The 22,924-nt window shown below is 35.9% G+C and overlaps 1 protein-coding gene across 31 annotated transcripts in view; it reads right to left on the bottom strand.

Moving 5' to 3' along the window:
* LOC106876393 (transcription factor 7-like 2) overlaps positions 1–22,924 on the bottom strand; it is a 551,963-nt gene that overhangs the window by 184,626 nt on the left and 344,413 nt on the right. For all 31 annotated transcript variants that reach the window (XM_089354184.1, XM_089354188.1, XM_089354194.1 and 28 more), the window contains one exon: positions 14,004–14,110. In XM_089354184.1, the coding sequence (XP_089210310.1) occupies positions 14,004–14,110 (107 nt within the window). The remainder of the gene's footprint in view (positions 1–14,003; positions 14,111–22,924) is intronic.

Here is a 22,924-nt window from a genome sequence, read left to right on the forward strand (position 1 = left end):
TTTCGTTTTTGCTTGTTTTCCCCCCAGAGACTGAATTTTGCTTAGTTTCTCACAGAGAAGGCGGCACTATTTAAATTAGTTTTAATGTCTAATTCATTATATATGATACAAGTGGGCCATTTGCTGCAAACATGCTGATTAAACCAACCACCATAGCAACTAACATTGAGGTAACTTGATATATATAACATGGGAGTCACTGTATGTGTGTGACCCATCTGTTAGAAATAACAGCCTAAATCTCCTTTGGCTTACAAAATCTGGATCATTTTTGGTGGAGTGAGAGAATGAAGCCTTACATAAATTATGTTGGGAGTTGGGAGGGTTCGCATGAAGAAGAGATGGTCATAGCTGGAATGACCTTTGATTATAAAAGCTGGCATCAGTAGAGCTGATCTGAGGTGAAACAAAAGCAACAATGTAACTTGAATGAAGGAGAAACCCTAACATGGAAAGGCATATCGGATAATACAACCGTCTCATACTATGTCTAGATGGGGAGATGAGATTATCCCAGCGGGAACACTTTTGATAATCAAGGCTTATCCTGAGGTCTACAAAGAAAGCATTAAGGGAATAAGAACCTTAACATTTAAACCGTCCATATCTGGCCCAAATATTCAATGTTTTACATCCAAACTGGTCATATCACGCCTCTCACACCTATCCTGCACTGACATTCTAAAAATAAACAATCACATTATTGAAATCTCAAATCTATAAGATAATGCAAGATTAATTCAAAACAATTTGAGGAGTGGCTGTGTGGTAAGTAGCTTGCTTACCAAGCACATGGTTTCGGGTTCATTCCCACTGCGTGGCACCTTGGGCAAGTGTCTTCTACTATAGCCTCAGGCCGACCAAAGCCTTGAGAGTGGATTTGGTAGACGGAAACTGAAAGAAGCCCATCGTATATATATATATATATATATATATATATATATATGTATGTGTGTGTGTATATATGTTTGTGTGTCTGTGTTTGTCTCCCCAGCATCGCTTGACAACCGATGGTGGTGTGTTTATGTCCCTGTAACTTAGCAGTTCGACAAAAAGAGACCGATAAAATAAGTACTGGGCTTCCAAAGAATAAGTCCTGGGGTCGATTTGCTCGACTAAAGGCGGTGCTCCAGCATGGCCACAGTCAAAATGACTGAAACAAGTAAAAGAGTAAAAAAGCATTACATATGACAGAGTAATCCGAATGCTAAAACTGTCTATCTTTCATCTTAACTTGGTCCCAAACTTGTTCCAGCCATTAGACTGTGGCTATGCTGAGGCACATTGCTTTGAAGGGTTTTAGTCGAAGAGATCGACTCCCAGGATTTTTTTTTTTAAAGTTTGGTATTTAATCTATTGGTCTCTCTTTGCCACACTGCTAAGTTGCAAAAATGTAAACAAATCAATACTAGTTGGTGGGTAAGACAATCACAGACACACATTGTTTCCATTTGCCAAATTCACTCTCAAGGTTGGCTTTGGGCTATAATGGAAGACACTTAGCCAAGGTGCCACACAGTGAGAGTGAAACCTGAACCTGATACGATTGCAAAGTGAACTTCTTAACCACACAGCCATGCCTATGCATAGTTAGTGAATAACTTGGAATTCTAATATTCTTGTCAAGCTGTATTTTATTACTCGATACAAAGCAATCAGCTAGGTGATTTGGCAGAGTTGTAAAAGGGTAAAAGACCCCCTTCAGTCATGAATGACCATGGGATTGCACCTAGAAAGTTCCCCTCCGAGGCACAAATCTGGGCATGGTTGTTTATGGAAGACCAGCAGTCGCCCATACATACCAACCTCCCCTCTCCACGCCACCAGTGTAATCCAAGGGAAAGGCAAAAGCCAGTACAACTTGGTACCCAGTGGCGTCGCAACACTACAGATGAGTGAACTGGAGCAACGTAAAATAAAGTGTCTTGCTCAAGAACACAACACACAGCCCAGTCCAGGAATCGAACTCACTACCTCATGATTGTGAGCCCAATACTCTAACCACTGAGCCATGCATCTTCACATATTCTTTACCCTGGCAGTGTTGTTACCACACCAGATAACGTTTTGCTGTATTCATTCCATTATATGCTTTCCATGTTCAGATCCTGCCAGATCAACTTTGCCTTTCATCTTTTTTGTGATCAGTTATTCTTTTCCTCCTCTCTCCCACTCTCTTTTTTCTTCACTTGCGATTCATCTCTCTGGAAAAATCGATTGGGTTCTACCAGATACAACGGCGCCTCTACATCCGCATCAGGAATTGAGGGCCCAAGAGGGGGGGGGGGAATAACTTAAGTGACCTTTTATTACTGCTTCAAACCCCTATCCTAATTAAGCTTTAACGTTCTAAGAAAGTACGCCAGCTGAAGTTGCCTGATGGTTTGGGTCAATGAAGGGCCTTTGAAAGAAATAGCAGCTAAATTACCGTAAATCACACATTCCAAAAAAGAAACTAGACAAGTATATATTGGATTAAGTAATCTTGGAGTTTAAAAAATAAAAAAAAAAACAGGGTTACAATTGTAATGTCATGAATAATTAAAAGTGATTTGAACAATTTCGGCTCAACAAGGAAATAAACTAATTCAGTTGTTATGTGTTGATAACTTGTTAAATAATACAGTTCAAGGGCAGCTAGCCCTTATCAAGCAGATACTAGCGTATCTGGAACTGTTACCCGACATGTTCTTTCCCTATAAGTTAAACATGGCAGCGTTGAGACCGGAGGCAGATTTGGCTGCTATTTCTGGCGGTCGCGTCCACAACACAAAGGCATACATTCTCGGTCAAATGGTGACAGTTATAAACAAAGTCGACGGATGATAAGACTTACAAATACATTCAATAAATGGAGGAAGAAAGAACCCCCCACCATCACCACAAGCTTATAGAATACCATATCTATTTAGTGCTCGTCCTCACAAGCTCCAACGTCTAAAATCGGTCTTAACACACACGCACGCACACATATAAGCAAGTAGTTCAAAATATATCCATTCATTCACTCACTGTAAAGTAGAACGCTTTTTTCCCCCTTCCCCTAATGAAATACATACAGTATTTATTGGAACAGATATCAGAAATAAAAGTGACTGACGATGATACTACGAAATAGGAGGTTGGTGGTGATGGAATAGAACAAAATAGAAAAATAACGTAAACTTAGATGTACCGACCGACCGACCGACCGACCACCTCTTTCTGTGTATAAGGGAAGATGGGGACGCGGTGATGGTGGAGAGGGCGATGGCTTTGCGGGTGTCAAAACAAACACTTGTCAGAGTACTTATTTTTAATACTAGAATCTTTGGTGTTGATAATAACATATCGCTGACAAGTCTACAGATAGCAGTTACATTAAAAAGAGAGAGGAACGAACCTATACGAGAAAACACACACACATATATAGAAGGGGGGGGGATATAGATAATAACTGAACGAGAGGGAGGAGATGGGGAACATGTAGTAATAGTCGTAGTAGTAGAAAAAACACGGCGAGTAGGAAATATGACATCAACAGCAATTTAAAGAAGGAAATTTTTTTTTTTAATTTAAAAAAAAAAACAAAGAAATGGAACGAAAGAATGAGAGAAAGAATATGGAGATTATCTGAATGTGTCACGTCAAAAAATCCCATTAAAGCCAAGCTAATATAATTTTAGCTATTCTCCGTTGCCCTCTGTCCGCTACTCCGCTGGTTATCCATTCCACATTAGATATTGCTCAATATAAAAAAAGTAAATGGAATCAATAAATGCCAACACCCTATACACTTCGATAATAGGAAGGAGAGAGAGAGAGGGAGGAACTAGAACTAAATACACTGGAGTAGCATAAATATTAGAAGCACTACTATCAAACCCCTTCTAGCTATCGAAAGATCCTCACCGACGAACGAACACACACACACACACACAACTAATATAAATTTAAGATGTAACATTACAAAAATATACTTAAAATTTTTAATATATATGTTCTTGTTCTTTTCTTTTATTTTTTCTAATTTAATTTGGATAGTTTCCAGAAATCATAACTGATAGATAGACAAGACATGAATCAGTGGAGAAATTTTGGCCATTTTAATTTTGCGTATGCGTGTGTGTACGCACATACACACACACACATCAGTACGCACGTACACACACACATCAGTATGCTTTGTATTAATAAAAATTAAGATAACACCCCGAGATGGAAAAACAGATGCAGAGAGGGAGTTCTTAATTAATCCTGTATTTAAAAAAAAAAAAAATTAATTGCCAATTAAAATGAATTCTCAATCGTGATAAATGCTGTTGGTAAACGCATGAACGTCACAGCACTACGTTTTTCTTCAGTGGATGATCATGTAACATAAAAAAGTAAACCCATGATGAATGAGTGGCGAAGCTGAGTGACACTCTCCACCTGGCTACATAAGAGTTACTTCCCTTAGACAGCTTAACTGAAGTAGTCCTAACAACCTGCCGTAAGTCATTGATAATGATACAGTACCGGACCTTTTATCCGGCTTCCAGAAATCCGGATATATTTGCAATATACTTGTACCGTCCACGGAATAAACAGACCCCGTTTTTGAAGTTGGTTAATTTGCATAGTGCGTAAAAGTAGTTTTATTCATTACATTTTTTTAATTGATAAAAGATTTAAATACCCTGCTTTAGAACTGTGTTAGATTTGTACCTGCATTCTTCGTTTAATTTTCACCCTATAAACATACTGCATACATACATGGCACAGTATGATATATTTTAAGTGGATTAGAAGTGTCATAATTTGAATCTGTTAAATACAATTTAGTTTTCATAGTTCATTTTATATATTTTAACTACCTGTCTCCAAAAAACCGGAAAAATTTCGTAAATCCGGGACACTTCCGGTCCCAAGCTTGCCGGATAATTGGCATGGTACTGTATCTCGGACGACAGAAGCGATCAAAGGAAGACTTGTGAATCATAAACTGATGGGTTTTATGCCGCACAAATCGACGCCAGTACTTTTTAAAACCTGATACTTATTCTATCGTTTTCCTTTTGCCGACCCGCTAAGTCACGGGGACGTAAACACCGGCAGTCAAGCAGTGGTGGTTACAAATACAAAGACACAAGCTATATATATATATATATATATATATATATACAGAATTAAGAGGAATGATCAGCAAAAGTAGACTCCTATATGCTAGAAATAGATGCCGAATCACCTAACCACGAAGAATATCATTCCTCTTAATTTTGTATGTAATATAATTTTAATCTTCAGATTTTTTTAATATGCTAGACCACTGGTTTTAATTGATTAATATCAATTTCTACCCTTATTATTAAATTTATATTTCGTCTGACAAATTCACTCACAAGGCTTTCGTCGACCCAGGAAGATAGTGTTGCCCAAGATGCTGTGCAGTGGGACTGAACCCCCAAAGCCACATGGTTGGGAAGCAAGCGTCTTACCATACAACCACGACAACTTTAATTGTATTTTACAAACACAAAATGAAATAAATAATAAAAGAAAGAAGAAAACAGCTTGTCAGAGATGAAGAAAAGACAAGAGTAAACGATAAAATAGCGGGACAAGCATCAAAGAAAGAGAACTGAATGGAAAGGAAGAGTAAAAAAAAAAGAGAGAGATGGTGAGGAATTGGTAGAAAAGAGAAGAGGAAGAAAAGAACTAATAAACAAATGAAGATCAAAAGGGAGAGAAGCGGGGAAAAAACTTTGACACGAACATAGTTTAATAAACACACACAAAGAGAGAGAGAGAGAGAGAGAGAACTTAGAAATGGAAATCAAAATATTCTGCATCATTCTCACTGTTTTTAATGACACACAAACGCAATAGGCGATTTTGGTGAAGTACAGTGTCGTTGGTTACAGGTTACCGACGGCCTAAGTTACTGGATCACTGGGATTATGGACAAGGACAGTGCGAATGACACGGGTGTGGCTGTCATTCGGTACAAAGGAATTCCTGCTAAGGTTATCAGTTATTGTCGCACTTAACCAACCGTTCGGTCACCACACACACACACACAACGACTGAAATCTTCTAAGGTCCCAGGTCCCGTCTATCAAATTCCACTCTTACAGAAGTACTTGATGTACACGTTTAACCAAAATGCTGTACAGAAAGATCGAACCCGAAACAACAAAAACAACTAAAATTACTTTTCTTCTGTACGATTTCTTAAAATAATTGACGATCTTTCGAAGAAAGTAAATCAAAACCGAAAGTATTTTTCGGCAATTTCCGTAAAACGTTTTATTCTATTTTTTATTATTTTTTTTGCTGAATCGTATATGTTTATGCATTATGATGTATGTATATATATATATACTTGTGTGTATAATATACACACACATACATGGACAAAAACACATACAGATATACATATACTTACACGAATATTCATACACACAGACAGACACAAATACACGCGAACATGTATATGCAAAAGATACATAAACATAAGCGAATCAGCTGATAAAAAATAAAGGAATAAAAAAAAAATTACGGAAATTGCCGAACAAATTACTTTCAGTTTTAATATACTTTCTCTGAAAGATTACCACATATACATACATATATAGGAACAAGGACAATTTTTTGTAAGCCCTAAATTTTCCCCCTCTCAAATATATGTTCGTTATTCACCCTCTACTTTGAAAAAGTTGACTATCGAAATTTTATATCAAAGCAAAGAGACAAAGTATATTACCTTTATCTATTTCTACTAATTGCCTGATATCGAGAACGATTGTGGTTTATAGTAGTTTAAATAGAATATTCCCAAAAAGTTATTTTCGAAATTCTTAGAACAAAGAAGATGAATGAGATAAGAATTTTTTTTTTTAATTAAAAGAGTAAAAATTTTAAAATTTTGTGGAGTAGTCAGTACTGAGAGACTGCATAGAGTGCGCAGGAATTTCGGTAACTGCAGGAATGGCATGAAGAGGTTCGATAAAAGGGTAAAGAGCACAGTGTTTATTCTACGACTAAAACAGACAACAACAATGCAGAGGCATGAGAATGGTGTTAAGTGCAAGAGGGGAAGAGAGAGAGAGGCTGTAAGAAGAAAGCCATGTTGAGTGAAACAAAAGGCCATTAACAAGGGAAAATGGTAAGAAGAAAAGAAAAGCAGAAATAATGAAAACAATATGGAGGGAATGAAGATGAAAGATATAATGTAGTGAAAATGAAGATCAACACTATCAGGTTACATGTAATAAAAATAAACCAAAGAACAACTTCTACTAACCCCACCACCAACACCCCGTGGATTCTTAAGAAACTGGAACAGTTAAAAAAAAAAAAAGAAGCTTATATCGCATACGTCAACGAACAGAAAACTAAAATCTCATTTTGGTAACAAATAAAATAAAACACACACACACACACATATATATATATATATATATATAAACTTTGTTGCATTATTTTCAACATTGCGATTTTTCTATATTCAATAGTACATTACAAACCAATTTACAGTGAAAACAATAGGACAAACTTTAAAGAAAGGAAGAAGAAAAAAACTCCAACAACTCGCAAACTATACATTGTTAGTTTTGGCGGAGAGATAAACTGTTGAGTAAACTAACTGCGACAAGGTATATATATATGAGACAATATGTTAAGAATATAATAATCAATATTAAAGTTGGGCATTTTTTCTTAACGTATTTGTTTGAACTGATTTAATATTAAGAGGGGTTGGACCCAGTAACCCACAAGTGTTAATTATTGACTCCTGATTGAAGAGACCTGCCAGTTGATCCGAAGCACTCCAGCTGTGTGAAATTCATATTGTTTTCGTAGTGTATCTTATCCTGAACAGTATTAATTCAAACTTCGTTCGTTCATTCATTCATTTGCTTAACGTCTCTGGTTTTGTTTCTGCTTTTCTATGCTACCATGAGTTGGGACAGGGAGTTATTCTGAGATAGGATTATTACAGCTGGGCGCTCTTCCTATCACTAACGCTTAACTGTTTTCAAGTAAGGGATATTTTATTAGCGTGTAGCGTCCAGTCAGTCATAACGTCAACATCAACACGGCTGCACTCAAGCGTGGAATAGTAAAATTCTCTCTCTCTCTCACACACAAATTAATACGACAGGTTTCTTGCAGATTTTGCCTACCAAATTCCCTCAGGAAGATTTTGTTCCGATCAACGGAACAGCCTGCTCGTGAAATTAACGTGCAAGTGGCTGAGCACTCTACAGACACGTGTACTCTTAACGTAGGGGATATTCAGCGTGACACAGTGTGACAAGGCTGACCCTTTGAATTACAGGCACAACAGAAACAGGAAGAAAGAGTGAGAGAAAGTTGTGGTGAAAGAGTACAGCAGGGTTCGCCACCATCCCCTGTCGGAGCCTCGTGGGGCTTTAGGTGTTTTCGCTCAATAAACACTCACAACGCCCGGTCTGGGAATAGAAACCGCGAGTCCACTGCCCCAACCACTGGGCCATTGTGCCTCCACAATTGCAGATAACACCTGTAGGAAAGATATGCACAGGGAGAAGATACCAGAGAACAAGTATTCTGGGAAGGAAAGACTGGGCCCAGTATTTAGTTGGAGGAACAGGATAACCAGCTCTGTGGAATGAAAGGCCATAAATGTCACAATAGGAAAGACAGAGAGGAGACAGCAAGTCTGTTAGTGGAGTCACAATTATATATGCCTGTATTTGCCATAAAGGAAACTCTGTGTCTGTGTGTGTGTGTGTGTGTGTGTGTGTGAGAGAGAGAGAAAGAATGTGTGTCAGAAAAAGAGTGTGTGTGAGAGGGAGTGTGTATGTCAGTGGGTGAGTGGGAGAGAGAGAGTGTGTGTGTTGGGTTTTGGTTAGGACTATTCCTGTACACTATATTTTTTATTTAACCACTATTTGAAACGTAATTTGAATAATTATAGGTGAATAGAATGAAACGAAAGTAAAGTATTAAAACAAAACTATTTATATACAAAAGGAAGATTTAAAAAAAACAAAAACAAATGTCTCCTTTAACCTTAATGGTACCAACCAGCCTGGGATCACTTCATGTTATAAAAGACAAACTTCCAGTTTAAAAGTGATCTAAATTGAATTCTTCAAAATTTCAGACTTTTTTTTTTTTGTCTAAACACCAACTTAAAAATGCGAGACATTTTACAAAATTCTTCATTATTTTCAAAAATGAAGTAAAGGCAGCATATTTCAATGGAAATTCGGTAACAAAAGGGTCAATGAAAGAAAGGAATGAACAAAAATAATCTGAGGGGCTTTTACTTGAATTCAAAAATATAATTTTAAATCAGATTTAGAAGTATTTTAGTCCAGAATTACTAGTTTAGCCCTTTCAATTACCAATCCACCTGAAACTGCTGCTGGTTCTGTGATAAAATTACAACCTTCTGTTAAAACTATGTGAAAACCTTTTTCAGTTAAGGTATGCTCCAAACATCAGCTTGTTGTCATGTTATGGCTCATACATCATGCTTTTTGAAAAAGGCTGCCAACACCTGGTCTATTTACTGTAAAATTCAAGTTGACTTGGAGTTCAACTTTCACTTATTCTTTTTTACTCTATGCACAAGGCCTGAAATTTTTGAGGAGGGGGCCAGTCAATTAGATTGATCCCCAGTATGCAACTTAATTTGTCGACCCTGAAAGGATGAAAGGCAAAGTCAACCTCGGCGGAATTTGAACTCAGAACGTAAAAGACATGAAATATCGCTAAGCATTTTGCCTGGCGTGCTAACATTTCTGCCAGCTCGCCATTGGCTTATTCAATCAACTGATATTTCATTCTCAACGAAAAACTTGCCAATACCAAACAAGAAAGCCTTCCCTAAAGTTTTATTACAGAAAACCGAAAAGTTCATCAAGAAAACACACTGGGACAAGACCTTGGAGGAAAACTTGAAGTCACAATCAACATGAACCTTACAATAAATTTTGACTCAAATCTCAATACTGAGTCACTCGAAGGCGGTGGAGCTGGCAGAATCTTTTGCTTGCCAGGTAAAATGCTTAGTGGCATTTTGTCTATCTTTACATTCTTTCAGAGTTGATAAAATAAGTACCAGTTGAGCAGTGGGGTCAATGTAAGCAAGGCTCAGGAGTGGCTGTGTGGTAAGTAGCTTGCTTACCAACCACATGGTTCCGCGTTCATTCCCACTGCGTGGCATCTTGGGCAAGTGTCTTCTACTATAGCCTCGGGCCGACCAAAGCCTTGTGAGTGGATTTGGTTGACGGAAACTGAAAGAAGCCTGTCGTATATATGTATATATATGTTTGTGTGTCTGTCCCCCCAACATTGCTTGACAACCAATGGTGGTATGTTTACGACCCCCGTAACTTAGCGGTTCAGCAAAAGAGACTGATAGAATAAGTACTAGGCTTACAAAGAATAAGTCCTGGGGGTCGATTTGCTCGACTAAAGGCAGTGCTCCAGCATGGCTGCAGTCAAATGACTGAAACAAGTAAAAGAGTAAAAGAGAGTAACTGCCTCACCCAAAATTGATGGCCTTGTACCAAAATTTGAAACCAATCTAGAATCATTCTATCAGCGAAAAAGTTCCATTGTTTTTCTTGAATTAGGTTTAAAATAATACTTTTAATTTAACATTTATATTAAATACATCTAAATTCTTGATGATTTTTGCAATTAGTTCAATCAAATGTGCTTTGAAGATAAAGGATTAAACTATGTTGATTCCATAATTTAATGTCATATTGAAGAGATTGTAAAAGAGAGAAAGGATACATAGACATGAAAGACTTATGAAAAGTAATTGTACTTGTTACCACGTTTAACGGTGGATTTGAAATTCATTATCTGAAACGGTTATTAACATAGAAAGTTATCAACTATTCAAAGAATGTAAGCTAGATTGACTTGCCAAAATCAACTATTCTTAGATATAGCAAATAGCAGAAAACTCTAAGAAAACACACACACATACAGAGTCTTTCTTTGTAAGGAACATTGAGCCATAAAAGAGAAATAGAAGCAGTAGTTAATTGGTATTCAGAAAGGAATTAATCAAAGACACAATGACAACCAGTTTAAAGCATGAAACAGCTATTATAGTAAAGAAGAGAGAGAAAGGAACAAACAATGCCGATTATTCAGTATCTGAAGAACTGTTGTATCTTTCTTTCTAAGGTAAACTCCTCAATGGAAAAAGTCTTTCAAAAAGGCCATGTGCTTTATTTACAAGTGGTGAACATGTAAATTCTAATAAACTGTTTGTACAGAGACAACTGTACACACCTAAGTTCAAATACACAGCAATGCATATTCAATGTTAAGTCGGTAACACCTGCGGCTATTTAGTCTCTGTACACAAATGCAGTTATCCAGTGAGTAACTAGTAATTACCGAGAGCTTAATACCACCTACAGACAAAAGTTATCAACTAGAATATAAAAGTGAAGCAAACTACACACACACACACATTTACTGCCAACATCACCACCACCACCAGCTATAGGTCATGTGTTTTACTGTGTTTATATATAAACACAAGCAAAATGTTAAAAGACTAATAGGAATTGAAAACAAATTCACACTAAAGTAAAATAATTGTCATTTTGATGAAACACAGAACACAAACAAAATGTTGCCATTTGAGGATTATCCAGGTGTTTTGCAACCAATTTTAATAGATTAGGGAACGCAATTCTAAAAACAAGACCAAGGAAGAAGATCTAAGAATGGTTGAAGTATTTGCAAAACAGATTTTAAAATGATAATGGTTTGAGGAAATTAAATAAGGATGGGTTTGTTTTCTTTTCTTTTTTTTTTTTTTTTTTTTTTTTTTTTTTTTTTTAGATAAAATGGTCTTTTGGGGTTTTTTCTAGTGATTAACTGGTAAGGAGCTGATATGTAAAGGTGATTGTGATGGAATTTTGAAACTCAGAAGTGTTAAACTCGTAAGAGTTCATGGAGTGCAGGTTCAAGCTTGCTTGGCTTGCCATTGTTATTTGATTAACATCATCAACTCCATTTTAAGGTCCAGTTTTTCCATGTTTGCATGGGTTACATGGAATTTATTGAGGCAGATTTTCTATGGTTGGATGCGCTTCCTGTCACCAGCCAACCATACATGGAAAGGGATGACATTGCCTGTATGACAGTAATACTCATGTACAACTACCACATGATTCAAGACAAAGAGACACAGACATATACATACACGTGTGTGCATACATACACACGACAGGCTTTCTTCAGTTTCTGTTTACCAAATTCACTGACAAGGCTTTAGTTGGCCTGGGGATATAGGAGAAGATATGCAGTTGGGAAATGAACTTCTTGACCACACAGCCATGCTTTGCACCTATGGCTTATCATCATCGTCGTTTAATGTCCGCCTTCCATGCTAGCATGGGTTGGACGATTTGACTGAGGACTGGCAAGCCAGAAGGCTGCACCAGGTTCCAATCTGATCTGGCAGAGTTTCTACAGCTGGATGCCTTTCCCAATGCCAACCACTCCGAGAGTGTAGTGGTGCTTTGACATGCCACCGGCACAAAGGCCAGTCAGGTGATACTGGCAATGGCCATGCTCAAATGGTGTTTTTTACGTGCCACCTTCACGGGAGCCAGTCCAGCGGCACTGGCAATGACCTCGCTCGAATGATTTTCTAACGTGCCACCAGCACAAGTGTTAGAAGGCAACACTGGTAACGATTACGCTCTAATAGTGCTATTTACGGCCACTAGCATGGAAGCCAGACAGCTACTCTGGCATGAACATGCTCAACAGTGCTGTTAGTGCTCCACTGGTACGGTGACCAGTCATCGAGTATGGTTCAATTTCATATATATATATAATGTATTAAGTCAGTAAAAGTGAATTTTGTGAAATTTTGCTGGGAGTGGGGAAACAGGGCAGAGTGACCACAGTCTTTTGATGGTGGCAAATGATGAATTAGAAGAATAGATACAGTCACATATTTCAACAGTATCTCAACATCCACTAAATGGGAAAGACAACCTTTTATTAAGACAATCAAAAATGTCGAAAGTGACCCCTGTAATTTCAGCAGGATTTACAACATTGATAAATTCACACCCTACAATTATATAGATACACACACAGACACGTGTAGTAATACAGAAAGAATCACAACTCGAGATGTTAATAGTTAAGCATAAATCAGAGTTAATTATTCAAGAAACGATTATTACATGATTTTACTAAGGCCTTTTAGTTAATATTTAGGAACCCTTTTGCTGGGTGAAATATATAAATATATACAGATAGATATAGATATACAATCAGAATATACAGAGAGGGGAAAAGAATATACAAAAAATATGAAACACAAGACAAAAAAAAAAGCATACATTAAATAAAAAAATAAAAGAAAAAAGCAAAACTAATGAGCCTTATTGTGTTAGAGAAAGGTAATGGCTTGGAAAGATTCTTATCTGCCAGTTGATCAAAACAAGGAGATTGGTAATCTGATTGTTGTGTTAATGTGTGGAATAATTAGTATGACCTCAGTGCACACACGCACACCCAATTGAAGGCATGAATATATATACACACACACACATATATATATATATATATATATATATATATATATATATATATATAGTGCTTCCTTCCACTCCCACTTGATTGCTGCCTACATGAATGGAGGGAGAGAGAAGGAAAAAAAACAACCTCACCAGTTGTTGAAATACTGAAAATGTATATGAAAAATCACCACTATTGGTGATTATTTAACCACCAGACAAGATTAGAGGAGGAAGATACTACTAATGTAAACATACAAGCTGCTACTAATAATAATAATAATAATGATGATGGTAATAATAATAATAATAATAATAATAATAATAATAAATGAACAAGAAGCAAATAAGCCAACTAATCTAAGTGCCTTTTGTCTAGCCATGTTGTTAGGAAAAAAAAACAACAACAAAAAAAACGCTGCCTAATTCAAGCTATCAAAGCAGTTTATCTACTGCAATAAAACAGAGACTTACCAAACTAGCTGGAACAGAAGCCCCATTGGGATAAGGATAAGGTGAAACAACATAGCCAGGAATTGGTCCGATCCCTCGATCTGCAGGATGTTGTGACACAACCTTATCTGCAAAGAAAGAAGAAGAAAAAATATTATTATGCATTTGTCTCATTGAAAACGAAAATACGAAAAGATGCAATTTTCTTCTTCTTTTTTTTTCTTTTTTTCCTCCCCATCACTTGATACGTTTTAAAACCATTCTTATAGGCATTTCTTTCACAATCTGACCAAGATGTCATTATGCTTTAAAGATTTCTTCCATTTCCCAAGAGATACATAACACTCTTTATGCTTGGTAAAATATCAGAGATAATTATCGTTCGTTTGTTAGCTTCTGACACACTCTCTCTTTCTAGAATCCAGCAGCCATAGAAAAGGAACCAAACAAAAAAAAAAAATAAATAAATAAACAAAGATTATTTTCAAATATTTACAACAGATGAAATTCATATGAAATGAAGAGACAGCATTGATTTTTTAGAAAGTAAAAATCACTCCTCCTCTCTCCTACCTATTTTATATTTGAAACCAATGAATCCACTTCAAATTTATATCAAAATAAACTCGTGTGTGGAAATGAATGTGTGTAAATACTTCAAGAATGATAATGATAAAACTACTGATCATTATTATTATTATTAATACTAAATATTTTCAATTAAGTACAAAAGCAGTTTCTGTAAGGGAGGTGAAAAGCTTAATTGATTTGGTTATTCCAAAAATATTACTGATTCCTATTGATAAGGAATTAAACAGTGCAAAGTCAAATATGCAAAAATTAAAAAAGTTATTTGTTAGAATATCCCCACCCTGTGCCAGAAACGTTCCAAACTGGGTCTGTTACTAAAACCCAGCACCACATTAGAACTTGTCAGGAGCCCAATCATTGCTAAATAAGAATACATAGGAAGTGAAGCAATTTGCTAGGTCAAATCTTGTCATATTTACAACTACTTCTATATCTTCTGCTGCTTAGCAGAGATATGCTTGTGCTTGGTTGAAGTTTTCTAACGAAAGCTAACAGATGCCATACATGTAAGTTCTTCCTCTGCACACTACCAATGTTTAACCAAGAGAAAGAGCTGGCACCTTAGGACCAATGCAGCTTGGCACCAATTTCATCTCAGGCATTGCTGTTAGAATACAAAGAACTAGGAAAATACCACATGCTATGCTGCCTGACACTAATACTTCTGCCAATCCATTGACCTGGATTGGTGTTGTTTTGCTGACACTGGGAGGATAAAAGGTGATGTTGACCTCAACAGGATTCGAAATCAGAATTCAGAGAGTTGGAAAAATATGGCAAGACATCCGTTCTATCCAACAACTTGAAATGACTCTACCAATTCATCACCTTACAACTAGCTAATAAAGAGGATCAAATGAGTTCATGAACCAACATATTAAAGTTAATGACTAACTGATCAACCATTTGATCAAGATTTTTGCACATCACCCTTGATCCAGCCATCATATTGGTCAGGAAACATGGTAGTGCATGTTTAACTGAATCTTACTTGTGATTACAAAATAGAGGAGCAGAGAAGAAAAAAGAGAAGAAAACACAGATCTAGCTAGCTTTCGGTTGAATATTGCTCAAGGAAGACAGAACAGAAAACTGATATGATACGAGTGAGCTTTCTTGATTGAGAATTGAATATTTGCTAATGGTTAAAAATCTTCCACAAACTTTTTCAGCAATATATGTATGTAGTTAAATCAGGTGAGTTAAAACCACCTCAATTAAGCTTTAATAAAGATGAAAAAAAAAGGAAAGGGGAAGAAGAAGAAAAAACACTGAAAAAAAAAGCTGCTAAGCTAGAAAACATTATATTGATAGGCTTCCATTAAGTGAAAGTATAAGTAATGTTATGAGATGTTTGATGGATTTGGGTGTAGGAAAAGAAAGTAACTGTGATACTATAGAATCAAATCTACACACACAAACACACACACAAAGTGAGATATATATATACAAGGATGCTGTTTGAGATGAGATATACCTAGTAAAGGCAAGAAAGAGGGAATAAGCATTTAAATTGATGCTTTTCTGGATAGCCCTTGCTTTCTCACCGAAATGAAATGCCTAATAAAGTAAGGATACGCACAGACTTACACACTTTCTCTCTCAAACATACATACATGTATGTACATGTGTATGCATGTGTGTGTTTGTGTGTAAGAAGAAAGCTATGAAAAGTAAAACGAAATACAAACAAATTAGCTTTTTTTTTTTTTTGGCCTGTGATTTAGTTTATTTATTTATTTATTTATTATTGTTATTTTTTTCACTGACTTCAGTAATATTCTTAGAAGCTATTTCCTAAAAGTTCAGCAAGTTACAGAAATTGTTTAATTTTAGAGAAATGTCAAAGGTCTAGTATCAACAGAGGAAAGATGATACTCATAGTTTCCAAACAGATATACGTGTGTGTCTGTGTGTCTAATATGGCTTTGACAAAATGCCTCTGATAAACGAGTGAACATCAAACTGTAACAGATCTTTAGTGCAAGATGCTTCATTTTGTATATTTATTACAAGTACAGTCAATAGGTTGGTAGTTAAGAGACGGAGAGAGGGAAAGACAGACTGATAAAGAGAGACACAGAAAGACAGACAGACAGACAGAGAGAAAAGGAAAACAAACCTGTTTTAGAGACCCCCAACTACTCACCTCACCACCCCGTTTCATATTTATTCATCAGAATTTAGCCTCCTCTTCTATCACTAAAGAAGGACGAGGTAATGAAGAAAGTAGAAAAAATCTCTTTTAAGTCAATAGTATTATTTAAAATCTTTTTTTTTTTTTGTTTGTTTAAATCCTTTTCTTTTCTTTCTTTTTTTTTTTAGATAGGTTGTTATTGCTATGTTGAATCAAAGCAGGGATTTAAGTCAGATTATTTAGCATTCTTTAGTTGCACTTGTTTGACAAGTGCTTTCATCGGAATAGATCGTGTGTTGAAAACTTAAACAATTGCATCTTGCTAGAGTCATATTAGTCATTTCAAAAATATATGCTAATATATTTATTAGTTTTATTATTACCATGATTATCATTATCACTATTATTATTATTATTATTATTATTATTATTATGTGACAATCGGACCATACTGTACAATGAAAGACCTTGATACAGTTATATATATATATATATATATATATATATATATATATATATATATATATATATATATATACACACACATATATATATATATATATATATATATATATATATATATATATATATATACACACATATATATATATATATATATACACACACACACACACACACACATATACTATTACCATAAAATAAACAACATGCATAAATACACATATTTTTACGTGTGTGTATGTGTATATGTTTGTGTGTGTGTGAGAGAGAGAGGGGGGAGGGAGAGAGAGAGAGGGGCATTACTGCTAAACACTGAGCAATGTTACAATACTAACAGCTTAGAGTGGTAGACCACTAAACCAATGTATATATTTTTGACCAAGTAGACAATCCTAGCTTGCTAAATACTGTCGAAACCAAGATACTTTGATCCCAAATGACAATCTTGAGGATATCACCATATTTGGTAATGACTGGAGCAAGCATCAGCATGGTCTTCCAGGTCAATGCTTGCTCAAGGCAGAAATGAGAGGAACACTGTTCATTACACCAATTTCAATCAACTTAACAGAAAGTAGGTATCCCCCCCACCCTCTAATACTGCCAAACTGAAACAAGTTTCTGAGATTCTTGAGTGCTAAATAATGGCTTCAAATTTTGACTCAAGGCTGGCAATTTCAGGGGAGTAAGTTAGTCAATTACATTGTTCCTCATGCTCAACTGGTACTTATTTTATTGATCCTGGAAGAATGAAACGTCAAGTCAACCTCAGTGGAATCTGAACTCAGAACGTAAGGGCAGATGACATGCAACCAAGCATTTTGCCTGGCATGTTATCAAGCCATTAAATATTCTTTTCTATTCTAGGCACAAGGACCGAAATTTGGGGGGAATGGGTGGGGGTAGTTGATTAGATTAACCTCAGTACACAACTGGTACTTAATTTATCGATCCCTTGAACTCAGGCTGTAAAAACAGATGAAATACTGCTTAGCATTTCACCTGGCGTGCTAACATTTCTTATTTCTTTACTGCCCACAAGGGGCTACACACAGAGGGGACAAACAAGGACAGACAAACGGATTAAGTCGATTACATCGACCCCAGTGCATAACTGGTACTTAATTTATCGACCCCGAAAGGATGAAAGGTAAAGTCGACCTCGGCGGAATTTGAACTCAGAACGTAAGAACAAATGAAATACCGCTAAACATTTCACCCAGCACGCTAACATTTCTGGCAGCTCACCACCTTCCAGCTATTAAATATTAGCACCAACAAAAAAAATCTCTCCCCACTTTTTTTTTTTTTTTGAGTCATACAATTTATGGAATATCACTCAGAGCTGTATTTCTACAGATCTCTGAAAGACAGAACCTTTTGAGATTTTGTTGTTATGATGTTGGCACTGTTACTGTTGTATGTATTGAGGTTTAACCTGAAGTTATGTCTATCCTCTCCCTCTCTCAAGGAAATCTTTAATTTAGGACTACATTATCCAAAATAATCCTCAAGACTTACTCTGACAACCTTAAGTAGCACAGGTCCATTCACACGGGCCTTTCTTGCACATTGTAAACCCATCTTTCCGAAAATTTAGTGGGGACAGCATTTCCCTCTCCACTCTAAGCTTCCTCGCTAAATGGAACTTGAATAAGTTTACGTAGGCTTGATCAGAGAAGAAAGTATCTGACCCAAGTCTTTTCCATCTTATCCACCACTTCACACCTTATGCTATCGCCACCAGACAAAGGAACATTGTCTGGGAATATTGCAGGAGAATATGAAGCAATGGACTTGGCAGCTGTTCACCATAACTATTCAAGACGGGAACAACCAATAATACTATATTAAATATAAGAATCAAGTAAATATGTTTAAATAAAACGAAGGAGTTGCTCCAACCAGAAGATACTTCTTCTCTTCTTGGCACATCAACATAACACAAATTTGACGTTTTTTTGTCAATTTGTCTCTCCACAAAGTAGAGTCCTTCTTTTCCACCTCCATAGAGATATCACAAAGAAAACTTTCTATTACAATTTTAATCGAGAGTTGGTGATATTCCATTTCACCAGGGTTTTTCAGTTTGAATATATTTTTTTTTGTTTTAGTTCCATCCCCGCAATTCTTGGAATAAAATTGCAAAAGATAAGTATCCACCCACCATTTTTTTTTTAATCATCTGTTATGGCATTCTATCCAGCTATTTCACAACAAAAGAAAAATTGTGTCATGTTATTGTTTGTTAGTTTATTTTTGTGAATCTTGAACAAAAGTAAATCTTTGAACACCCCTCACTACAAAAAAATCAAAAATCAAAAAATGGGCTAAAATAGAAGAGCTCAATGTTTTAAGAAGGAAAGAAAATACTTTGCTTTTTCTTTTCTTTTTTTTTTGGTAAGAGAGAGAGAGAGAGAGAGAGAGAGAGAGAGAGAGAGAGAGAGAGAGAGAGAAAGAGAGAGAGAGAGATCATTAAATTCTTGAGATCATATATATTTATTATTGATAATTTACAAGTTGGACATTTTCCAAGTTTTGCACTTTATAAATTGGCAAATATTTTAGACACAAATGTACTATAAAATGAATAAAACAAGACATTCATAGTCAGGTCTTTCATTTTGAAAGATATCATTTACTTTGAGCCAAAAAAAGCTGAGTAAAAACAGTGGAATAAATAATAGATTTGAGACATTTTCTCATGATGTTGACCAAATCAGGCTGGTTCGAGCAATGTTTGAAAAGTCATATTTGTAAATGCTTGTGACACTAAGCAACAGCAGGACTGATCAATTGCAATAAAACTTTTTCCCAGGTAAATTTATGACCTATCATATCTGAAGTGTGCGATCAATGACAAGAGTGCATTATGATGAACAAACGATAGGTGGGCGAAATACAGAAAAGGCACAATGCACTGAATTACCTGTTTGGTTCGAGAGTGCAGAGAGCTGACCCATACTGATTCACTATGATGGAACCCCCAGTTAATGAGATAGATAAAACATAAAGTGTGCACCAGCAGAACACAAGATACAAAGAAAAAACAAAAAACAAACGAAAAAAAAATAACTGTAAAAAGTTAATAGGATAAATTACAAAAATAAAATAAATTTAAAAAACAAAAAAAAAATACAATGTCTTTGGCAAAATTAGGGTAAAATGCTATATTCGACACAATGAGTGATGGATTTCATCAGGTATAAATACAAAAGATATAACGAATGACAAAGGAAAAGGTAGTTGTATCATAAATAGTTTGTGAAAAAGCCTGCTTTTGGACTTAATTCATAGCAATTGCATAGCTGTCAGAGTATCATTGAATTGTGCAGACAACAACAAGCAAGAGTCAGAGCATTGTTATAAGCAAAAATTTATTGATGTTTCTTTGAAAGCAATTCAATGAAATGTCCTCAGTAACTGGCTAAGACACTTATGGTTCTTTATCTGAGTAGCAATTATTTCATCTAGCAGATAAATGAGATGAGTACACTAAACAAGAATATACATACACACAGACTTACAAGTGTGTGTATATAAACATATATATATATATATATATATATATATATATATATCACACTAATCTATTTATATCTTACAAATACCTGTCTACATAGTACATATATTTGTGTGTTGTATTTTATATACATATATGTATGTATATTAAACATACCTACCTACCTACCTATCTATCTATCTAACTTATATATGTATATATATATATATATATATATATATATATATATATATATATATATATATATATATATATATTCTATCTATCTAATTATCTTTCTATCTAACTTATATATATGTGTATATATATATATATATATATATATATATACATATACATATATATACATACAGGGTGCAATAAATAAATTGTCACCATTTTATATTTTCAATTTTGTGCAAGCGCATTGTTTGCTTTTGTTGACTACACAGTATGGTAGGGTCAGTTGGGCACTGTCTGTAAGAAAAACACCAACATGACAGGATTCACTCAGCTAGAAATTTGGAAATGACATACTGTAATGCTTGGCATTTGCGCCGCAAGCTCAAATACGAACATTTCAGAGTGTTTGGGTGTCAATCTGAGGATAATGCAATCCGAGGACATGTATCGAGAGTAGTAAAAATCAAACATCCAGTCAACATCACAGAGGCCTATATCAAGTGCCTGGAGGAGGTAGTGCTGCTCTGGGTCAAGAGGGTGGCTGCTAGAAGACACTAGGTCTGGCAGCAGCATTCTGCACCATGCCAAACAAGCAGCGGAAACCAGTCATGGCTGTCAGACAATTTCTGCAACCACATCACTCTTAACATCTGACCACCTAACTCCCCAGACTGCAACCCCCTTGGGGTGCAGTTGAGCAAGAGACCAACAGAACTCCTTGTAACAGCAAAGATGAACTGAAGGCAAGGATTACTGGCAGATTATTTTACAGCTAGTTGAATGCCTTCCCTGTAGCTAACACATACTGATAATTCAAATACACACACACACACAACTGAATGCAGGCAAATTTTGCCTGTTCTTGGTCTAATGTAGAACATTGTGGTTCACTTTGCTCGGAGACACAATATAATGACTCTAGCAAAACCAAACACATCACCATATGTGGTCAATAGTCCAGAGCCTTAACTTCTGATACATTAATGCCCCACACACATATTATTGATTTCATCAAAATCAATGAATCCAATTCTTAAGTATTAGCATCAATATTTGATTCAATCAGAAAACCTCAGACACACATGCGCAGGGGCACACACACACACACACTTTCTCTGAAAATTCTTTAGCTACTTACTACCACCCTCCAATTCCATGTTATCTTTTGGTATCCATAGCAATGGTGTCTTATCAAAAATATGAATATGGAGACGAATAGAATTATTTCAAGCTAGAAAATATATAACTTTTAGGAAAAGTATTACAGCAATGTTCACAAAGGCAAGAGATTATTCATTTTTGCATATTAAAAAATGGTGGTGAAAAAAAAATTTTTTTTTTTAATAACCCCTCCCCCTTCAACTATTCACTCTCTTCTCCAACACCGAACGCTTGCATATTATTAAAGAAAGTGCTTTTACAGTCGGATGCATTTCCAACTGCAAATCACTGGGCCATGAAGTGGGGAATGACACTTATTAGGCTCACTGAGGCGAAGAGAGTAGTATGTCTTGCCCGGAGGACACAATACAATGGATGGGTGTCGCAAGAATTAATGCCATGTGATGAGGTCCTAGAAATTCGAGCTACACTCTATCTTCCAAGAGATGCTAGTGGAAACGAAACGTTTCCAGTCAGGTACTACAGCAACATTCAGATTATACTGCTGTGACTATATTCAGAGGTTAATACTGAAATAGTATGGAAAAGTTTTTCATCTTCATTTCAAAAAGTCAGCCAAGAAACCCCAAAGCAAACAGAGTTATGCACCTTTCCCAAGAGCACTGCTCAGTGGTGGTGGTGGTGGTGATGGTGGAATTTATAATGCAGGGTCAATAATCTGACACCAAAAATCTCAGAGCCATAATTGTACCTCTTCTTAGTTTGAATTACATAAATTCACATTCAAATTCCAAAAGCATTCAATGCTATTATGGTATTACTCACAGAATATAAACATGGGTTCAATCCCACTGTATGGCACCTTGGGCAAGCGTCTTCTACTATAGCCTCGGGCCGACCAAAGCCTTGTGAGTGGATTTGGTAGGCGGAAACTGAAAGAAGCCT

Source organism: Octopus bimaculoides, chromosome 6 (genome assembly GCF_046866305.1).
Source record: "Octopus bimaculoides isolate indiv1 chromosome 6, ASM4686630v1, whole genome shotgun sequence".
In the NCBI taxonomy this organism is placed as follows: domain Eukaryota; kingdom Metazoa; phylum Mollusca; class Cephalopoda; order Octopoda; family Octopodidae; genus Octopus; species Octopus bimaculoides.